The sequence below is a fragment of the Heptranchias perlo genome, chromosome 9 (genome assembly GCF_035084215.1).
Source record: "Heptranchias perlo isolate sHepPer1 chromosome 9, sHepPer1.hap1, whole genome shotgun sequence".
Taxonomy (NCBI): Eukaryota; Metazoa; Chordata; class Chondrichthyes; order Hexanchiformes; family Hexanchidae; genus Heptranchias; species Heptranchias perlo.
The window spans coordinates 55,665,768-55,685,089 of NC_090333.1; the positions used below are offsets into that span (position 1 = coordinate 55,665,768).

A 19,322-nucleotide genomic window follows, 5' to 3' on the forward strand; every position below is an offset into this window, starting at 1 on the left:
ATTTGAGCCTGTAACAGGCAATTTTGTCCCTTCCTCACCCCCTTATCCCAAGTGCCTGTTTAAAGAGGCATTGCTCTGGTCACCGAGGAGAGAACAGAACAGCCCTGAGATCCAAATTGTGATGAAACATGTACATGCACAGTGGGTGAAACTAGTTATAATAGTTCATAAATATTAATTGTGAATGTGAAATTTTAATTTAAGTTTCCTTTTACCTGCCTAACATCTATAGTATAAATAGCTTAAAATAATTATATACTGCTATTTAGTTGTGAACACGGCTATGACTAGAGCAACAAAAAAAGTAAAAAGGTGTATGAAAGCTGTGTGTGACAAGTAACAACTGACAAGAATAACGAGAGCAATTATCAAACAAGAGACTGCTTCCAGAGTTGATAACAATCAAATTCACTCGTGATTCCCCTGATTTGTGGTTGCTCTGTTGATTCGCACAGAATATTTAAATTTCCCATGTGAATCACAAACATGTGAATTTTTGTTGCAAATTGTGAATGTTGGTAATAGTGTGTAGAAAAAGTGGCAAAGAAAGACAGGAGCGGATATTTACAGTAACTAAGAGATTGCTTCAATTGCTACCCTTTTCAGAATAGACACTCACCACACCTATCCTTACTTTTATTGGGAGGGTGCCAAACTTTATTTGTTATTTTTTCTGATGCTTGTATGTTCATGAAGCTCAAGTTGATAATACAAGCAAACTGAATATTTCTCCTCTGAACACCTGCAGAAACCAAACATCTCTTTCTTTCTACTTTCCCTCTGCCTCATCCACTAACATTCATTCATCAGATGCGAGCCAGGGTGTTTAACTGTGGAGGGGGTGACAATAGGGGCTTTTGTATAATGATCACTAATGGGAAATGTCACCAATGTTCCACCTAGCCAGCCCAGGTACACTGAGGTCAATTATAATATCCAGGCTATTGTCCAAGCTAAAGTCAGATAACTCAGCACAGACCAGGGGTTGAACCTAGGACTTTCTGATCCATAGATCATAGTGCAACATTAAGTGGCGCCTTTACCCACTTGGCCATTAACCACATTGTTTTGTATTGTGATGTCTCAGAGTGAAAATTAAAATTGTCAAATTATAGATATTTTTATTTCCATCTGATGCTAACTGGATTGGGAATACTCCAACTCATTTCACTTAGGTCCCTAAACATACCACTACTACAAGAAGAAGTAGTACTTATATATCACTTTAACATAAAAAATGTTCTTAGGTGCTTCACAAATGGAATAAAAATAGAGGAACAGACACTTGTCAGAGAAAAGAGACTTTAATTTGTCTCACTTGGATTTAAACTTGGATCATAAAATAAGATGTTGCGACATTTCTATCCCCAAATGACTCTAAGCCTTTAAAAACCATTCCGGTGTTTAGTTGACGAGAGGCATGTTTACCAAGGAACACAAAGAGTCAATTGTTTCCAAGGTAGGAAAATGAGCTGTTAAAATGCCTAAACTACTTGCTCACTGCCAGTTGTCTCCACTTAATATTTGTGGATGAGACTGATTTCTAGTTTGATTCATATATAAATGTGTTCCCATCCATTTTTCAGATGTTATACTTCTATTTGGATAGATGTCATCAGAAGATTTAGGAAATGTCAATAGGAAACATTAAAAAAAATCACTTTTTAATAGCCCATAATCTTATAACAAGAGCCTCAGAATCTACTGATAAGTGAGAATAAGTGGGTGTGCTATCTTACGTCAATATCACAGATTTTCTTGCTCTTGACTTTTCCAATATTATTCAAATATATCACTTTGATTCGCGGTTTTACAACTTACTTTAGTTAAAGGTAAAGAATAATGACAATATATCCTCATGTACTAACTGGTGCATCATTAGTAACAGTACAAAGGTGAATTATATTCCGAAAAAATTCAATGAAGGGAAAGTTCTGTTATATACCATAGACTTCCAATGTGTATTCCTTCATGCTATTTCCAGCAACATTAGATGCCACACAAGTGTAGGATGCACTGTCAGATATTTTAGCATTTGAGATCTGCAACTGTCGCCCACCAGAGACAACACGGACTTGTCCAGTATGGTCATTCAACAATGGGGAACCTGCAAATAAATTTACTAAGTAAATCCCTTGTATCTGTTCATGTGTGAGAGTGTATAACAAAATAGATTCTATGATAAACCCTATAGCAAGATTTTGTAGCAATGTAATCATACCAGAAAATGGCTTCATTACTCCATAACAGCAATCGAGCACTTCCCTGAAAGCCACATGGTAGCAGGTTTACTAAGCCGTAAATGAGAACAATTTTAAAAGATCTACGCAGTTCATTTGTCTCTTTCCTATCCCTCGCCCTTTTAAATATGTCTTCTTAATGCATATACATCAACTGGTATCATGTAACTAAGGAACAAAGTGGGAAGAATATTACTTTTTAAACAATGATGAAAGTCTAGTAATATATCCATTGTATATCGGTCATTCCAATTAGGCAAAATAGAAAGGATCAAAGGTGCCAAATTGGACAATTTGTCAGTATTAAAAACTGCAAAGTTCAGTGCAACAATAACATTCCACTACTAGATATAAACAAAATGTTTAATAAATATTTAATCAATATCGTATGAATGAAGCTCTATTTCCAGAATGCTAATTGTAGCAGTGGTGGGAAACCATCTTTGGAGATAGAGCTGAGACCTGAAGAAAGTAATTCCACAAACAGGTCCACAGATTTGAGTGTTGGCCTACTCTTGGATTCAAACCTGTGATCGAAGAGGTATCACCTTGCTGGGTTCCCCCAAAAATCCCTCTGATGAACACAGTGTCCTTGAAAACTACCACCCTATCTACAATCTCCCTTTCCTCTCCAAAGTCCTTGAATGTGTTGTCCCTTCCAATATATTGTGCCCACCTTTCCCTCAACTCCATGTTTGAATCTCTGCCCGCCACAGAACTGAAACAGCTCCAATCAGTCACAAATTGCATTTTCTGCGACTGTGACTGTGGTGCATTTTCCCTCATCATCCTCTCTGTGTTCTTTGACAGGGTTAACCACACCATCCTCCTTCAATGCCTCTTCTCTGTTGTCCAGCTCAGAGGGACTGCCCTCGCTTGGTTCCACACTTACTTTTCCAACTGTAGCCAAAGCATCTCCAGCAATGGCTTCTTGGGTCTAAGACTCATGGGCACAACGACATCAAAACAAAACTAATGAAGGCAGATAAAATTTCCACAATCCAACCCCTGGAAACAACCCAATGCTGCTGCAATGCAACCAGCCCGAACTGAACATAGGTTTAATACCCTGGATCATACTGCATTGCAGGATTTGAATCAACATGCAGTAGGCTGCAGCACAACTCACCTGTTAACATTCTTGGCGAATCTGCTCTGCCCGAGGGACGATTAAAAAAGTAGCTACAGCTCTCAGATCTTTCTCTCACTAAAAAGCGGGGCAATCTTTTTAAAAACTAATAGCAATGAGCTCTGCTCAGAAGCAGTGCCGATACTTCATGGGGAAGCATTTTCTTGAGTGGAGCTTACCTGGAGAACAGCAGAGAAGCAGGGCCATTGGGAATTATGCCGATGGAGAAGCTCGGGAAAGTTTAAACAAAAGTAGCTAGGAGAAAAGGTGCTACAGTGCCACCACTAGTGATGGACCTGGGTGACAGGAGATGGGGATGCTACAGTGCCACCACTAGTGATGGACCTGGGTGACAGGAGATGGGGATGCTACAGTGCCACCACTAGTGATAGACCTGGGTGACAGGAGATGGGGATGCTACAGTGCCACCGCTAGTGATAGACCTGGGTGACAGGAGATGGGGATGCTACAGTGCCACCACTAATGATAGACCTGGGTGACAGGAGATGGGGATGCTACAGTGCCACCACTAATGATAGACCTGGGTGACAGGAGATGGGGATGCTACAGTGCCACCACTAGTGATAGACCTGGGTGACAGGAGATGGGGATGCTACAGTGCCACCACTAGTGATAGACCTGGGTGACAGGAGATGGGAATGCTACAGTGCCACCACTAGCAGAAGAGTGTAACTGCAGCATAACAAGTGTACATAAGCAAAAGCTATAATTAGTGTGACATAGAAATTTAGAATGGGAAAAAGCTGACAACAGGATGTCAAGTTTTTAAAATTTTTTAAAATTCATTCATGGGATGTGGGCGTCGCTGGCAACGCCAGCGTTTATTGTCCATCACTAATTGCCTATGAGAAGGTGGTGGTGAGCCGCCTTCTTGAACCGCTGCAGTCCGTGTGGTGACGGTTCTCCCACAGTGCTGTTAGGTAGGGAGTTCCAGGATTTTGACCCAGCGACGATGAAGGAACGGCGATATATTTCCAAGTCGGGATGGTGTATGACTTGAAGGGGAATGTGCAGGTGGTGGTGTTCCCATGTGCCTGCTGCCCTTGTCCTCCTAGGTGGTAGAGGTCACGGGTTTGGGAGGTGCTGTTGAAGAAGCCTTGGCGAGTTGCTGCAGTGCATCCTGTGGATGGTACACACTGCAGCCACGGTGCGCTGGTGGTGGGGGTAGTGAATGTTTAGGGTGGTGGATGGGGTACCAAGCAAGCGGGCTTCTTTGTCCTGGATTGTGTCGAGCTTCTTGAGTGTTGTTGGAGCTGCACTCATCCAGGCAAGTGGAGAGTATTCCATCACACTCCTGACTTGTGCCTTGTAGATGGTGGAAAGGCTTTGAGGAGCCAGGAGGTGAGTCACTTGCCACAGAATACCCAGCCTCTGACCTGCTCTCGTAGCCACAGTATTTATATGGCTGGTCCAGTTAAGTTTCTGGTCAATGGTGACCCCCAGGATGTTGATGGTGGGGGATTCGGCAATGGTAATGCCGTTGAATGTCAAGGGGAGGTGGTTAGACTCTCTCTTGTTGGAGATGGTCATTGCCTGGCACTTGTCTGGCGCGAATGTTACTTACCACTTATCAGCCCAAGCCTGGATGCTGTCCAGGTCTTGCTGCATGCAGGCTCGGACTGCTTTATTATCTGAGGGGTTGCGAATGGAACTGAACACTGTGCAATCATCAGCGAACATCCCCATTTCTGACCTTATGATGGAGGGAAGGTCATTGATGAAGCAGCTGAAGATGGTTGGGCCTAGGACACTGCCCTGAGGAACTCTTGCAGCAATGTCCTGGGGCTGAGATGATTGGCCTCCAACAACCACTACCATCTTCCTTTGTGCTAAGTATGACTCCAGCCATTGCAGAGTTTTCCCCCTGATTCCCATTGACTTCAATTTTACTGGGGCTCCTTGGTGCCACACTCGGTCAAATGCTGCCTTGATGTCAAGGGCAGTCACTCTCACCTAACCTCTGGAATTCAGCTCTTTTGTCCATGTTTGGACCAAGGCTGTAATGAGGTCTGGAGCTGAGTGGTCCTGGTGGAACCCAAACTGAGCATCGGTGAGCAGGTTATTGGTGAGTAAGTGCCGCTTGATAGCACTGTCGACGACACCTTCCATCACTTTGCTGATGATTAAGAGTAGACTGATGGGGCGGTAATTGGCTGGATTGGATTTGTCCTGCTTTTTGTGGACAGGACATACCTGGGCAATTTTCCACATTGTCCGGTAGTTGTCAATGTTTTGGCTGTACTGGAACAATTTGGCTAGAGGTACGGCTAGTTCTGGTGTGCAGATATAAGTTTTTAATATATTCTAGGTATAGATAGAGGATTGTATTTTTGCACTCTAAGGATCACACAGGTGTTATCTGATGTTTTGCAGTATCTGATGTCTCTCTATATTATAATTAATAGTGCACATCTTTCAACTATGTTTTACAGTACATGTTGGTCACTCACCATTCTTCTTCCACGTCAAACTTGGTGGTGGAATACCACTGGATTCACAAACCAAGCTGATTAGATTTCCTTCTATGACTGTAAGTTTGGATAGTTCATTTGATCCTTGAATGCTGGGTGGAACTAAACAATAAAATACAAGTTTGTTAACATGACAACACCACATGAACAGAAGTTTCAGGTAGTAATTTTAAACTACATATTTTATGGAGGTATAATACATACAAGTGGAAAAACTAATTAATTATGAACAACTCCAGTCCTATATATGAAAGAAACACATTCATATGGATGTAAAATGATAAAAAGTGAAACTCTCAATGGAAAATTCAGGCAGGTTCAGTGGAAACTCAAGACAGATTTGAATTGATTCTGCTTCAGAATAGTTGAATAGTTTAATTCAAAACTGGTTTCAAACTGCAGTATGAAGTTCAGTCCATTTTATAACAAGTAGCTTCAACTGGTTCCAGTCAAGAGTAGTTGGAGTGTATTCAACCATTGTATTAGTCTGAACTGACATGACCTGCAATTTTCAGGAGGCATGTTGAACTGTTTCATGATCCTCAGTGCCTCAACTTCCACCATTGTTTTAAGAACAATCACTTTGAGCTATTTAACTAAATTATTAAAGGATCAATCTTTGATACCACTTTTTATCTCTTGTGGTCAAGTTCATATTAAGCTTAGAAAAAGTAGCACTGATGACTTGCAAATGAAGCGAAGTCTGGCATTTTAATCCAGTCACTGGTCTTCTCATCCCAAAGATGCTATCTATGTCCCAATTTCTTATGTAAGCAAAGAATAAAAATATTACCTGGTACAGAAGCCGGGAAATTGAAACTGGGAAAGGGTATAAGTGTACACTTGAAGAAGTTGTTGAGGTACATCTCTCTGAATCAATCCCAACCTGGGATGTGCTTTTATTCTTGGGCCAGTATGGTAAATTTAGACTCTTCAAGATAAAGGATGCCAGAGAATGGCACCGATATCAGGATCAAGCATTCCTGGGTGAGCTGTCGTCCAGCCAGATGCAAGAGTAAAGTTCCCTGTTACACAACCCCCAAAAGTGTGCTTGAAAGCTAACCTCATAAGAGTAAGCCTATATTTTACTAGTCTGAATTTTTCATTTCCCACGCTAATCATCCTTGTGGCCTGTTTGAGTAATAATATTAATCTGTCAGCAATTTTGTGGTGTGGAACCACAGTAATTAGGAACTGGATTAAAACTTCTCTACCCCATTTCACTTGGGATCCTTAAATTAGACATTTATCCCATCAGTCTGGATGTTACCTCCTTGTCTGAGAAGTGAAGGACAGTATTCTAATATACGTGCCACTGAGTTCCTGACTGATATTAGCATTCTTACCTACTGATCTCGTATGCAATAAAATGATTAACATTTCTAAATACAATTCATTGCCTGGCTGAGGTGAGAGTTATTGCCCTTGACATCAAGGCAGCATTCGACCAAGTGTGGCACCAAGGAGCTCTAGTAAAACTGAAGTCAATGGGGATTAAGAGGAAACTCTCTAATGGCTGGAGTCATACCTAGCACAAAGGAAGATGGTTGTAGCTGTTGGAGGCCAATCATCTCAGCCCCAGGACATTACTGCAGAAGTTCCTCAGGACAGCATCCTAGGCCCAACCATCTTCAGCTGCTTCATCAATAACCCCCCTTCATCATAAGGTCAGAAGTGGGGCTGTTCACTGATGACTGCACAGTGTTCGCTCCATTTGCAATTCCTCAGATAATGAAGCAGTCCATGCCCGCATGCAGCAAGACCTGGACATCATCCAGGCTTGGGCTGATGAGCGGCAAGTAACGTTCGTGCCACGTGCATGCCAGGCAATGACCATCTCCAACAAGAGAGTGCCTAACTTCTCATTTAATATCTCTTTAATATGAAGTTAAGTACAATCAGCAGTAGAATTATTGGTCTGTAGTTATCAGAGTCTGACACTGATCCTTTATTGTGGATAGGCGCAATGGGCAAGAAATTGATTTTGTGCCGGAAATCGGTGCAAAGTGGACAGCATGTCTAGAACATGCTTTTGATTTATCTCACAGGTAAGATAGAGTCTCTCCTTTCAGCCCTAGGCCTTATCCACAGGTTGCAGCATCTCCATCCAGGTTCCAAGCTTTCTCGTGGGCCAAGCTTCTCCCTCTCAGCTCCCAACCACTTTCACATGCAGTAACTCTCTTCCAACTACCACACCTTTTGTAGGTGGGGGCCTCTTCCTGCAAATGGCTTCTCATATAGACCCTAGTCTTTCTCAATTCAAGCCATCCCCATGTGTTAGCAAGGGTTATTGGGTGCGTGTAATTGGATATAGTCCAAACCATGCTCATTCTTTTATTAAGTGAATGGTTACAGGCCTGTGGATGGGACAAAAACTACTCTGCAGGTAGTGGAAGGAGATTTCTGATATTACAAAAATATTATACAGAAGTTAGGCAAAAGAAGAAATTACAATTGAATAGTGATCTGCACATTAATATTTACATGGAAGTTATACAAAAGTGATATTTAGAAGAGTTTTTTAAAAATGCTGAACACTGTGCAGTCAACAGCAATGCCAACATACCCCAAATGTTTAAGTTGTAGTTCTTTTCCGTTTTACCAGCCACGTTTGTGGCTTCACATGTGTAACGACCAGTGTCCAGGACTTGAGCAGCCTCAATCTACAAGTTAGGTAAAAAAAAAACTTAGGCTACTAGTACTTTACATGCAATCTATGGAATCTATTACTTTGTCTTTAATTTTGATACACATTTCTATTTAGGCACATTAATGTTACTATATGTTGTAGTAAAGCAATACAAGTTTCTTGGTTCCTGTTAAGAATGCCAATTTTTTATCAGTCAATCACGACTGTCTCCCTCTCCCACTACAGATGATGGTGGAGAAATTAAGGAAAATTTTGGAGGAATCATTTTGATTGATCAAATTTACAGGAGTCTGCTCTCTCCTGTCTGACGATGCACGCCCAGTGCAGATTGTGCTGTTCTGCATGATATTTTTTTTAAATGGTTTACTCAGTGTTAGGTTTTTTGGGTTTTTACACTAGATATTTTCCTCAGGTTCAGCATTACAGACTTATGAAGTGGAAATCATGTCTGACAAATTTATTAGAGTTCTTTGAGGAAGTAACGGGCAGGGTGGATAAAGGGGAACCAATAGATGCAGTATATTTGGATTTCCAAAAGGCATTCGATAAGGTGCCACGTAAAAGATTACTGCACAAGGTAAGAGCTCATGGTGTTGGGGTAATATACTGGCATAGATAGAGGATTGGCTAACTAACAGAAAACAAAGAGTCGGGATAAAAGGGTCATTTTCAAAATGGCAATCTGTAACTAGTGGGGTGCCGCAGGGATCAGTGCTGGGGCCTCAACTATTTACAATATATATATCAATGACTTGGATGAAAGAACAGAGTGTCTTGTGGCCAAATTTGCTGATGATACAAAGATAGGTGGGGCAAAGCAAGTTGCGATGAGGACACAAAGTGTTTGCAAAGGGATATTGACAGGTTAAGCGAATGGGCAAAAATTTGGCAGATGGAATATAATGTGGGAAAATGTGAAGTCATCCACTTTGGGAGGAAAAATAAAAAAGCAAAATACTATTTGAATGGAGAAATACCACAAAATGCTACGGTACAAAGGGATCTGGGTGTCCTCGTACATGAAACACAAAAAGTCAACATACAGGTGCAGCAGGTAATCCGGAAGGCAAATGGAATATTGGCCGTTGTTTCTAGGGGGATGGAGTATAAAAGCAGGGAAGTCATGCTACAACTGTACAGGGTGCTGGTGAGACCATACCTGGAGTACTGCGTACAGTTCTGGTGCCCTTATTTAAGGAAGGGCATACTTGCATTGGAGGCAGTTCAGAGAAGGTTCACTAGGTTGATTCCGTGTATGGAAGGGTTGTCTTATGAGGAAAGATTGAACAGGTTGGGTCTATACTCATTGGAGTTTAGAAGAATGAGAGGAGATCTTATTGAAACGTACAAGATTCTGAGGGGACTCGATAGTGTGGATGCTGAGAGGATGTTACCCCTCATGAGGGAATCTAAAACTAGGGGGCATAGTCTCAGAATAAGGGGTCGCCCGTTTAAGATGGAAATGAGGAGGAATTTCTTCTCCCAGAGGGTCGGGAATCTTTGGAATTCTTTACCCCAAAAAGCTGTGGAGGCTGAGTCATTGAATACATTCAAGGCTGAGTTAGACAAATTTTTGATCAGCAAGGGTGTCAAAGGACATGGGGAAAAGGCGGGAAAGTGGAGTTGAGGTAAAAATCAGATCAGCCATGATCTCATTAAATGGCGGAGCAGGCTCGAGGGGCTGAATGGCCTACTCCTGCTCCTATCTCTTATGGTCTTATGGTCTTATTACTCCCATAAGTCAGCCTGTGCGCCCTTCGACCTGGAGTTTATCTTTACTTGTCCAATATCTCGGTAAATGTAGCAAGCCCAGGTGTTCAACAGAAAATGCTGTCACTTTATTCCAGTTTACTGGATATACTACATGCCCTCATATGATTTCCTTGACTTTGGGTAGGAGGAAGAATAAAGATGCTATCAGACTGTGACTTAGGCTATAAACTACTAGTCAGATTTATTGAACAGTGAGCAGATGAATGAACAGTACACACTGGATTTACAGTAATTACAAACTTTATTATGCTTCTCAGAATATCAAAAACAATAAAAGCTGTTCTGCACTAACATTCAACATAAAAGTGACTCTTGAAACATGGTCCCATATGTCTATGTAGCTGTTCACCACCAGTATTTCAGGCTTGCCTCATCACTGCTAACTTTGAGAAAGTCAATCTCAAATACACCATTCAAATTTTTTTTGAAGATGCACCAAAACAAAGGCCATTAAAAAGACATATCTCTAATGATGACATTAGCTGCTCAGCCCTTTACAGGGTTTGGAATAGTGTTTGTCCGTACAAATACAGCATACACTTATGGTAGGGTTCCAAGGCATTTCTCAGCTTGTGTCTCTACACCTAACTTGAGGACTGATCAAATTGAATAGAACAACACCAAAGTAGATGGGTATCAGGAAATGCTTCTTAGGCATAGTAACTTTGAAATGACTTTTTGCATACCAGACCATAAGATCTATGCAGCTTGCAACTAGCAGAAGCTAACATTTAAAGTTATTGCCAAATTCCTATGCAAAGATATTAAATACATAGATTTTCTTCTTATTAGACATGTGACCAAAACTCCCTACTGATCACTCCAGAAGTCTTTGTTAATTTCTAGGACAGGGAAACGGTTTATAATCAATGTAAACAAAACTGCTACTGGGAAAATGCAACTACAGCTTAATATACACAATTCATTAAATTTACTTTAGGTATTCTTGTGGAGTTATCTTTATGATTTAGTCCTTATACACAGTCAAGCAGGATACAGAAGTGCAAAGATGCTGGCAGGTGTCATTAGTGGTACTGCACAGGCACAGTGGTACTTCATTCACCACTCCCCCATTTACTCCAACATTCGATGCCTTCATTGGGCTTACAGCATTCACATGCACATAGTGAATTCTGTTGAACTGGTGAGAGCAGGCGTTGGAGCAAGAGAATAGTGGGATTGTCAAGGTAAAATGATAACTTTATATGAAGCATCTTTTTCATTGGTATTCTGACTAATTTAAGATTCTACAATCAATGCAAGGCTGTTCAACAAACACCTATTGCAAGAGCACACCCACAAAAGAAAAACTACATATGCAGAAGGGATCTCTGCAGGTGGGCGTCACTGCTGTGACTTACCTTTAGAGTACTTCCATCGTCAGAAACGGTAAGCCCTGGCTTCTTAAGCAGAGGTTTTCCATCTTTCAGCCAGCTGAGAGTTGGAGGAGGGATTGCATTACTTTGACACTTCAGCACAACAGCTTGGTTGATGGTGACTGAGGCATTTTGTTCTTCCCCCATGATGTTTGGTGGAACTGTAAGAAAGATTTATGTTATTCTCTGGGTTGCATTCATACCCTTGCTATATGCTCCAGATATTAATCTGCAGCATTAATCTACAAGAATAAAGGGCAACACATTTATTTTATACTCAAAAAAGGCACCAAAATCAGGTCTAGATTCCAACTTAAGTTTCAATTTATTGTATGTTGATGGTGCGTTTCTGTAAAGAGGCCTGAATGGCACATTTAAAACAATCAGTGTGTTGTATGCTTGCATGTCACTAAAGGACATGAGTGAGTGTTAATTGTATCCATGTGATTTATATCAATTAGTGTTAATTGTATTCAGGTGGTGCATATCAATTGGGAACTCGCTTGTATCCATTTATAAGCGAGCTGATTCATAGTGTGGTGTGGGTGCAATGCAGAGCTCTGTGAATAAAGGCTTGGAAGCAACTGAAGACTTGGCTCTAGTTCACCACCTGGCTATCCAATTTATAACAGTAAGAAATGTCTTTCATTCACTGAGGAGTTGAGGCACTACTCTGCACATTGTGAATTGTATTATTTTACGTACATAAGATTGACTGTCCATTCATAGTCAATGGGCAGAAATTGTAGCCCTATAATGAAATGTGATTGGATTGGCTTCTAGTTTTAAACATCTCACTTAGTTGGAGAGATGAAAAAGTGACAGATACTGTTTGATCCAGCAGCAAGTCTACTTCCCATTAGCTAAGTATGAAAAATCATTGATCAGCAGAGCTTCTAGAGGATTGGGGTCCTGATTCTCCTCTCTTCCATTGGAATGAAGGTGTCTAGAAATGCATCTTTTTGAAGGATGAAACATGACCAAAAGAATAAAGTATAAAAAATTGCATAAAGTCAGTTTTAGGGTAACTTAAACTTAATGGCAGACTTGGAGGAACCTAGCACTGTTACAGGTCTGGCAAGAAGCATTAACATTAATTTGCCTAATTTTCTTCATTGACACTGCACAAAATTCAAGTTGTGTGCTTTTCACTGCTCATAACTTTGTAAATTGGGCTCTTGTTCATTAGTAGTGGGCAAGTGAAATAGCTGTAATGGTGTGTGTATGTATATCTCGTTTTTTATACATATAAACATGATTTTGTGTAGTTAAATAGTCTGGTGCTGGACATGTAAATCAAGCAGGACTGATATCAGGGCAGGAAGCTCGCAAAACCATTAACTTGCAGGAAAGGCAGTCTTAGCATTCCGCCTTCTGGCCGGTTTACATGAACAAGCTAAAAGATGAAACAAACAAACATCCTCGACTTGGTTAGGGCTGGGACTCTTATCAGATGGTGGGTAGTTGTAAAACAATGAAGCCTTACAGGCTGGTCCAGGACACCTGGCCTGGAAGTTGGAGGAGTCCAAGAAGGCCTGGGGGAAGATGGATTCCCAGCCTTGACAAAGGCAAAAACAGTCTTAAGCCATTGTGTAAGGTGATGATTGGTTAAGGCCAGAGGTGGGACACTAGTTGTTTTTGCAGATCCCTGAAAGGTGGGAGATACTGGGGAAGGCTGACCCTTTTTCCTTAAAGAAACAAAGAACTCAAGGCACCATTGGACACCTCGCCTTTTTGGGAGACCCCAATAGGGCAAGGGCCCATGTCAATAGCTAACCCTGGGTCCACCCCAAAAAGGGGCATAAAAAGAGCAGCCTGCACTGGTATCAGGTTGTAGAGACTTAACAGGTGTAACGTAACTTTGATGAACGATCCGAATCAATAGAAGTGGCTCCAGGCAGAGCAGGACCGAGGACAAGGAGTCCAAGAGGTCACTCCAGGCGGGACAGAAGACGAATTGACGAAGATACCCTAGGCGGGGTGGAAACGCGGTTTCTTCAAGACTCCTAAACAGACACGGCTCTACCCAGTGCGGAACGGGTGATATGATCTCTTGCTCAGTGTTGTAAACCACTGTCCCAACACTGCGTGTGTTGGTCCTTTTGTGAATTTCAATCAAGCACCTTTTTACCAAATTGGAGTCAGGTCAATTACCGGCAATTGAGAGTAAAATCTCACAACTTGGAGAGATGGATTTGAATAAGAAAATCTGAACCCAAATTCTAAAATGAGGAAAACTGATACTCCTTTTAATTTAAAGTTATTTAGTTTCAATTATTGGATAAAAACACAAAAAATGACTTCATTCTGAGGTAGACTGTATTTAAAGAATTGATTATTTACTGGTTAAGGCCCAGGTGACTTTGTTTGCTATTGAGCTATAGGTTGCAACAACATCAATGGTCATCTGTCCTAATATCTCCTTATCTGGCTCGGTGTCAAATTTTATCTGATAACGATCCTGTGAAGGGCCTTGGGATGTTTTACTACATTAAAGTGCTATATAAATGCAAGCTGTTGTTGTTGAGAACAGACATGAGAAAAGGTGATTAGTCCCATCTATCTTGTTGTTCAGATCTATATTCAGGACTCACTCAAACTATTCATTGCTACTTTTCTGTATGTTTGTCTCTTTCTCTTTCATAATGTAGATTAGTTAAACTAATCATCACAAGCATAATTTCAAAACCTACATCTTTTCTCTTAATCAGTAAACTTGGACTACATTACTAACAAATATTTTGTATTCCTGTTTTTCCTCATTTTTTCCCCTACATTTTCATTTCTTTGAGGTTAATCATCACCATGTTCCTTCCTCCAGCCATGAGGGTACAATGGTTGGGACACACATTTCTCCACAGCTGGTGTTCGTCATGGTCTATGCTCAACCAGCTGGAAGTAACAATCGAGTAGAATCTGCCAATGTTAGTATTTCCTTCTCCCTTGATACAGAACTTTTCAGTACTGCATGTTTCACCATCTAGTGGTTTGGCTAAAGATTGACCAAACCAACGCAACAAAGGAAAGTGGAGGCCAATCCTGGGGCTTTGTCTCACAATCCCAAAAGCTCAGCCACTGCAATACTAGCTTAATTTGTCAATTGCTACAGCTTAATATTTCAGTAGGCTACAATATTTATGACCATTAAATGTTTATTAATGATAATTTTCTTTTTGTGGTGAAGTTCAGAAACATTCTCAAAGCCTGTAATAAATGGATTAAAGTAAAACAAACACATGAATCCATTCAACTACCAAAGCAACATGTGACAGAACTGCAAATAAACCTGCAAAAATGTTACAATTTTTGGTAAGAAAACATTTCCTAAAGTAAATGTATGCCTCTTCATACACTGCCAGCAACCAAAGTGGAATATAACAAAGCATCAGAAGGCCCAAGGAATTCTAGCATCCTGGATTTGTTAGCAGAAAAGACAGCTATTGGCTTGGAGTTCTAACAGCTGGCAAGGTATACTATATAGGCCACATGAATCAATACTGAGTTGGCATATGATCTTCTAAATATTTTTCAGAAAAACAGTACAAGCAATATCTGGTTGCACTGAATGTGTTTGCCAGACTTTTAAACTACTGCTATGCTAAACTATTAGAAGAATAACATAATTGTTTTCGTCAAAAACTATTCATAATTACAATGTCAAACCCTACTATTAGTCTGTGTCTCATTAGTAATCCTGAGCATCTTAACCCTTTGAGGACCAGAAATGCTGGATCAGAATGGAAAAATTACCGAAATGTTCCGCTTATGCCACAAGTGTGGGTGGAAGTTGTAAAACACTTTTCACAAAACATGTGCTGTATTATAAAAACATTAGAACAAATGCATTGACTTCATCTTCATCATTTTCTTTTTAAATTTCAGGGAAATTATATTATGATTGAGGAAAAAAAAAAGAACTGCGTGGTGGAAAAAATGTTTTACAATGTAATAGTCTGTTATTAATGCATCAGTTTAGTTCCCATTTCAAATTAAAATTTACATTTGTTATTTTAGTTGTTTATCTAACATTTGAGCGGTAACTTTGCAACTTTATGCTACCAGTGGGTAGCACATATCAGAGTGCAACCATAATATATAGGGCGGATGATTTATATGCCTTGATCTGATAACTCAAGAGCAACAGAGAATCATGTAGCTTCAGTGTATCTTGCATTCTACCCTTTTCCTGTTTAGTCAGTAACTGTGACTTCTCAAATGCTACTCTCTTGTAGCATGAACTGGCTTTAATCACCTGAGGTCGTCGGTTTGAATCTGCATCCTACCTCTCTGTAGTTCATTAGATTTGCAAACTGGTCAGCTTTAACTCTTCCATGCTTGTGTAGTATAGCCCAGATATCAGCTTTCCCAATGGTGAATTGCCTGTTTATTCAGTGGAGGTGATCTAAACCACCCATTAGTTCTACTGTGCCATTTCCAGTGTTAGAAGCTCGTAGAATCAGGGTAGATTGATGGAATATGGCAATATTTTGGTTAATTTGAAGCTTTGCATCAGGCTGATGTATCAAAAATTGCATGTTATGTACTTTCTATTCTCTTAAATACAATATGAAACTGTTTTTTAAAGGCTTTCTGTCTACAACACATTCTCAGTTTATAAGACTTAGCCTCCCATTGTTTCCAGTGGAAACTGGAACAGGTTCAAACATGATGTGGAGATGCCGGTGATGGACTGGGGTTGACAATTGTAAACAATTTTACAACACCAAGTTATAGTCCAGCAATTTTATTTTAAATTCACAAGCTTTCGGAGGCTTCCTCCTTCCTCAGGTAAATGTGAATTTACCTGAGGAAGGAGGAAGTCTCCGAAAGCTTGTGAATTTAAAATAAAATTGCTGGACTATAACTTGGTGTTGTAAAATTGTTTACAAGGTTCAAACATGTTCTGTGCAGTGCTGGCTCATGCTGGGAACAGCTGACATAAACCTTGTTCACACTCCTGCCCTATTCAACTCAGATCAGGAAGATCTCAAATGAATGTCTGCTCACTTCATATTTACACCTGCCTTGATTCAGTATATGTAGTCTGAGGTGTTAAGTTACCAGTTCAACAGATGTTTTGCTTTTTTTGTTTGCTACTGAAGTCCAATTTCCCCTTGACATTTATAACAGGCCAATGCACAACAGACGCTTAACTTAGTATCCAGGGGTAGAGTGTTTATCGTCCTCAATAAGGTCAAAAGCCATATCTCTGCACTATTTGCACAAAATATTTCAGTGCAAGCAGTAGCAAACAGATGTGAATTTGCAGCTGTAGTGTAAACTGCATGATAGATTGGGGTGAGTACTCAGAATATATCAGCTCCTTTTCCTCACAACATTCAGACCTCCTTAAACTGAAGCCTAAAAAAGTTGTGGCATGTGAATAAGGATGCCTCCCTCAACTGCCAGAATGAGATAAAGACCTAGCTCTCCCCACCCCCCCCCCCCCATTACTATACTGAAATGAGATGTATAGACCCTATGCCTAATGGGCAATATACCTTTCAATAGACTCTAAACCTAATGGACAACACCCCTTCCATAGACAGTAGACTAGCATGGGACTCTGAAGCCATAGAGGAAACAGAGTAAACCATCACAATAATCATTTACATTTTTATAAAGTAAAATGATAGCATGTTGCCACACAGAGGCAAACTTTTGCACAAATTGTGTCTCCTTTGTGCAGAATTGGACATAATTGAGTAAAATATCTATTGCACAAGTTTACTGTCATGTTCTTAAAGGTCATGCCATCTGTAGAAGATGCTGTTAATGCGATTATAAGCATATGACTGTTAACATAATAAAATGGAATATTTTCAAATAAATGTGCTGCCTTACTTTTAAAAAACAAAAGATGCATCATCACTTCCAACTTGTCAGACTGGTCATGTTTGATGTGTTAATGAAGATTTAGTTATGTTCTGATGACTGGCTATGCCTGAAATATCAATGTTTTTCCTTTCTTTACAGATGCTGCCTGACATGCTGAGTATTCCCAGCATTTTCTGTTTTTGTAACGAAATTCTTGGGCACAGTTCAGGTTGATTTCACCTCTAAAGCAGTGTATTGTATAGGAACAGTTATGATAAGCTCGCCACTATCTCACTTTCTATACTTGAACATTTAGAATGCACAGCCCAGGTGGACCAGTTGCTTCAGAGTGCCATATTTTTATTTTGAAGCAATAAAACAAAACATTCAGGCGAAAGCCTGTAGGTAGGGTCAGAAATTGCAGCCCAAACTCTGGAGAACAGTTCCTTTATAGGGACAAGAACCACCATAGTTGATGGAGGTGCTTTTCCCTTTATCAGACTTTGGACTAAATTCAGACTTATAGGACTAACTGAATTTTGACCCGATTTGGATTTGGAAAATGTTCTGCTGCTTTTCTGTACTATAGACAAAAGAACACATCTACAATAAGCACAACTAAAAGGATTAAGAACTGATTGCTGCTTTATTAACGAGCTGAAGATGCACACGGAGCACAACTGGCATGGACTACTCAAATAAATGTGAAATGGAAGCTCATTAGTTGGAGTCGTGTGATGGTATTATTGATGGAATGCAAGGAATATTTTTCAGCAGTTGGATTGGTGCTTCCTTGTGTACAGATGATTCCGATTACAGGAAATGCATGCAAAAAGGATTGGAGAAAAAAATGAAAGGCTTGTAATGTTACCATAAACTCTGAGGTCAATGTCCCTTTGCTGTTCTCCTGCAGCATTCACTGCTACACATGTGTATTTGCCAGTATCACTGATCTGAGCGCTGGTGATAGCAAGCACTCGGCCCCCAGACAGAACCTGCAGGGAGGGATGTCCACACCATATTATAGTACATGCATCACGAGAGAATTCAACTCACAAGCAAATGTAAAGTTAAAAGGAAAAGGCTCGCTACATAATTGTCACATAATGCTAAATGTAAACCCACTGGTATCTTTAAGTTGCTCCTTGTTTCTAGGTTTTAGGTTTTATGTTTTAAAACTAAGGGATACAGGCATACATTTTGTGCAGGATATCTGATTTGACATCATGCAAGGTGACATCATGAAGTAAGAGCAGTGGGCTGTGGTTAAGACTTCCGAAGGGCGATTTTGAACTTTCACCCAAAATGGTCGCAATGTCAGTGGTGTGTCCACGGCAGTCACCTGATAGATTCAGTGGAAGGCCCAAACCATTTCAGCTTCAGGCCTCATTAGAATAGTCAGTGAGCTGTCCAGCATTCAATGAATGCTAGCGGGCAGCTCGGTGAACCGGGGTGGGGAGGGGGGCAGCTGCTGTTTCCCAGCAATTTTGAATCCCTCCTCCCCCATTTCTTATCACAGGAGCAGAACTGCATGGTGTTACAATAGGGGGAGTTCTGTACAAAATAATGGCTCCAACCTGCCTATGGGTCAGCAGTTCTAAAGCAGGAAACACAGGTGATTGAAAAAACTGTCACAAGTACATAGAAAGTACCCACGAAGTATACAATTAACTGACAGTTCAGAAGAATGCACTTCCCCTTTAAGTGAAAGGAGCTATTAGAAAAAAAATAACATGACATGGGCATCTTGGCAGCCATGGACCCCAGCCAGCTCACCAGTAATGTGTCAAGCCTGCCAATTATGGACCCCAGCCAGCTCACCAGTAATGTGTCAAGCCTGCCAGC

At 40.6% G+C, this 19,322-nt stretch overlaps 1 protein-coding gene across 4 annotated transcripts in view; it reads right to left on the reverse strand.

The window, feature by feature from the left end:
* The window catches only part of hmcn1 (hemicentin 1), a 505,541-nt gene that overhangs the window by 158,479 nt on the left and 327,740 nt on the right, over window positions 1-19,322 (reverse strand). For all 4 annotated transcript variants that reach the window (XM_067990488.1, XM_067990487.1, XM_067990489.1 and 1 more), the window contains 5 exons: window positions 18,349-18,472; window positions 11,646-11,821; window positions 8,428-8,524; window positions 5,841-5,963; window positions 1,946-2,107 (listed from right to left, as the gene is read on the reverse strand). In XM_067990488.1, coding sequence (XP_067846589.1) covers window positions 1,946-2,107; window positions 5,841-5,963; window positions 8,428-8,524; window positions 11,646-11,821; window positions 18,349-18,472 — 682 coding nt within the window. The remainder of the gene's footprint in view (window positions 1-1,945; window positions 2,108-5,840; window positions 5,964-8,427; window positions 8,525-11,645; window positions 11,822-18,348; window positions 18,473-19,322) is intronic.